This window comes from Propithecus coquereli, unplaced genomic scaffold, assembly GCF_000956105.1.
Source record: "Propithecus coquereli isolate 6110/MARCELLA unplaced genomic scaffold, Pcoq_1.0 Scaffold86, whole genome shotgun sequence".
In the NCBI taxonomy this organism is placed as follows: Eukaryota; Metazoa; Chordata; class Mammalia; order Primates; family Indriidae; genus Propithecus; species Propithecus coquereli.
Window position 1 is genome coordinate 3,480,653 of NW_012154840.1, and position 3,337 is coordinate 3,483,989.

Sequence of the window (3,337 nt, forward strand, 5' to 3'; positions counted from 1 at the left end):
CTAATGCCAAAATACTTTACAGACTGTTTTAAATTGTAAAAGGTTTTTGTTTTTTTTAAACACTCTAAATCTGTTGGGGGGATCTTTTTCCTTCTCATGGTTATTTTTATTCTAGCCTATTTTTGTATATTCACTCCAGAGGACCTAAAGTACCACCTATAGTAGTACTTTAGTGCTCTACTGTTGGAACATAATTAATAATAATTAGTGCCATATTAACCAAATAGAGCAGCAGATAAACATGAATTACTCTTATAATGACATTGTTTTATCTTCCTACAAGACCAGTACTTTAAAATCATTACCTTTCTTTACTTAAGTGGATCACATTTTCAGTTTTATTTATTTTGTTATATTTTAATTCAGTGTTGTTTTTCTACATTTTTATAGGCCCTGACTTTGTCGTTTGTGATGAAGGCCATATTCTAAAAAATGAAGCATCTGCTGTTTCAAAAGCTATGAATTCTATACGATCAAGGAGGAGGATTATTTTAACAGGAACACCACTTCAGAATAACCTAATTGAGTGTGAGTTAATATCTGTGATTATGCTGTAGAGTATTGGTATTGCCTTGGATATATTTTTGCCTTTTTGCCTTTCTGTCGTTTAGTCCCTAACTGTGATCTACATTGGTTCATCTTAGTCTACTCTGAAAGAATACCATACTTTTCAAGTGAGATGTTTTATAAATATGAATGGTAAACACAGTGAAGAGATGTGCCATTTTGAGTGTTCACATATAAATATGAAATTTGAAATATTTCAAAAGTATCAGAAGTGATTGCTTTAAAAAGTACATATGCATATATTGTTACTCAGGAGATATTGTAAGGACATGCATGCAGTTTTGGAGGAGGTACTGTTAAGAAATTTAAAAAATGCTACGTATGAACATTTCAGGAAGTTGGAAATCGGAGAAGTGCTGTCCTGAATCCATGGTAGGATAGTTTGCTGAGGCAGAGGACAGGTAATGTGAACCCAAGGAAGTGACTTGTAAATTTCCCTCATTTTCATATGTATGTGGTGACACTAAAGAAGGGAACATGAGATTATTCTGCACCTAACAAATTAAAAATTTCCCTTTATAATCTCCTACTTTTTTCTTCATTCTGTTGTAAAGGCTTTTTATTATTTTTATGTTTGTTGCAGTCTGTTAGTATATTTATTGTAACTTAACTGTTCTCTATTTTTTTATTTGTAATACTGGTTATTATTTCACTTTAGCCTGTATTTAATATTTGTTTGTTTGAGACAGTGTCTCACACTGTTTCCTGGGTTAGAGTGCAATGGCATCATCATAGCTCACTGCAACCTCAATCTCCTGGGATCAAGGGATTTTCCTGCATCAGCCTTCCTAGTAGCTGGGACTATAGGCATGTGCTACCAAGCCTGGCCAATTATTCTGTTTTTTAAATTTTTTAGAGAGACAGGGTCTCGCTATGTTGCTCAGGCTGGTCTCGAACTGCTGGCTTCAAGCAGTCCTCCTCCCTCAGCCTCCCAAAGTGCTGGAATTACAGGTGTCAGCTACTGCGTCCAGCCTGTTATGTTTGTTTTCATCTGTTCTAGTTTCCCTCTTCTGATCTGTTACCCTATTTATAGAAATTGTATTTCACATTGTGGTCCTATATAGTATAGGACAATTGGTAGCTCTATTAAGAACTTCTGGAACTGAATCAGTTAATATAAATTTTGGTATAGTAACTTATTACCTACTTTTATCATTTTGATTCAGTATCTGTTTTCTTCACACAGTACCCTCACTGACCATAAAATCATGGTTAGAGTGATAGACTGACCACTTGTTTTGTACTTCATATCTGTTATAAAGAATAGTGAGTTAGAATAAAATATCCTTAAGTTTTTCTTTTAAAACATTCATGCCTAGTATTTAGGGATGATTTTTAGTTCAATTTCTCATCTGATTTAGGTAATCTAGTTCTAGGTCAGGCTTATTACCAATGTTTATTCAGTACTTGATATTCTTTCTTTGTAGCTTAATTCTAATGCTTTTATGACATGCATTTTTGACATGAGTATTTCATCAGGGAGTTTTTCCGAGTTTTTAATGAATTAATGTCTTCTTTCTCTTAGATCATTGTATGGTTAACTTTATCAAGGAAAATTTGCTTGGATCCATTAAAGAGTTCAGGAATAGATTTATAAATCCAATTCAAAATGGTCAGTGTGCAGATTCCACCATGGTAGATGTCAGAGTGATGAAAAAACGTGCTCACATTCTCTATGAGATGTTAGCTGGATGTGTTCAGGTACAAATATGTTCCATAGTAATAAAATATTGTTACTTTTTTATATTGCAATCCAAAAATATTTTCAGAGCTTAAACTTTAATTATTTTGTGTTTTCTTTCCCCCTTTTTCAGTGTTTGGTTTTACAGTTATATCCCTTTGCGTTGACTTAAAAAATTTATGTAGCATTCAACTTTTAAATTAATTCATTTGCCAAGTATAAAGCCTCATATCTTATTATGTTAATGTTTAGATTCTTCATCCTTAAGATAGGGAGTTCCTTAAGAGTAACACAGCTGTTATGATTAAGAAATTTCTATGTTTACCCTAATTCTGTAGTATGGTATTCTAAATCTCACTTTTCTGAAATGATTTTAGGAAAGGCCAGTATGAATTAAGAGAGGAGCCATTTTTAAAGTAATCCGAAAGAAACAGTTTTATTACCTTCAAGTAGAGACAATAATCTGAATAGGCTAATAGTGTTGTTTACATATAGATCCTCAGTGAATCTACGTTAATGAACAGATAAGTACTTAAGAGACCGAGCTAGCAGTTAACAGATCTCAAGATCTGCACTTTCTCTTCAGACACTGGATACTAATGATAGCCAAAGGATTGTAAGAAATAAGACAAGCTATTCTTTGGCTGGATATACAGTGTGCCCTTTGTATCCATGGGTTCTGTATCTGTGGATTCAACCAACCAGGGATCAAAAATATTTTTAAAAAAATGAATGGTTGTGTCTGTACAGAACACATACAGATGTTTTTCGCCTTGTCATTATTCCCTAAACAATACAGTATAGCAACTCTTTACATAGTATTTACATTATATTAGGTATTATAAGTAATCTAGAGATGATTTACAGTATATGGGAAGATGTGCATGCATTATATGTAAATACTACACCATTTATAAGGGACTTCAGGGTCCATGGATTTTGGTATTTGTGGGAGGGTCCTGGAACCAATCCCCCATGGATACCAAGGGATGACTGTACTGCCCTCATATAAGGCAAGTCATCCTGTTTGGTCAGGTTAGCTTCATGTACTATTAAGTACTTCATGTACTCTGTTTCTGTATTGCTGCT

At 33.6% G+C, this 3,337-nt stretch overlaps 1 protein-coding gene across 1 annotated transcript in view; it reads left to right on the top strand.

The window, feature by feature from the left end:
• The window catches only part of ATRX (alpha thalassemia/mental retardation syndrome X-linked), a 251,279-nt gene that overhangs the window by 131,501 nt on the left and 116,441 nt on the right, over positions 1-3,337 (top strand). Inside the window, exons 20-22 of the mRNA XM_012664077.1 lie at positions 391-528; positions 2,093-2,268; positions 2,587-2,590. Of these exons, the coding sequence (XP_012519531.1) occupies positions 391-528; positions 2,093-2,268; positions 2,587-2,590 (318 nt within the window). The remainder of the gene's footprint in view (positions 1-390; positions 529-2,092; positions 2,269-2,586; positions 2,591-3,337) is intronic.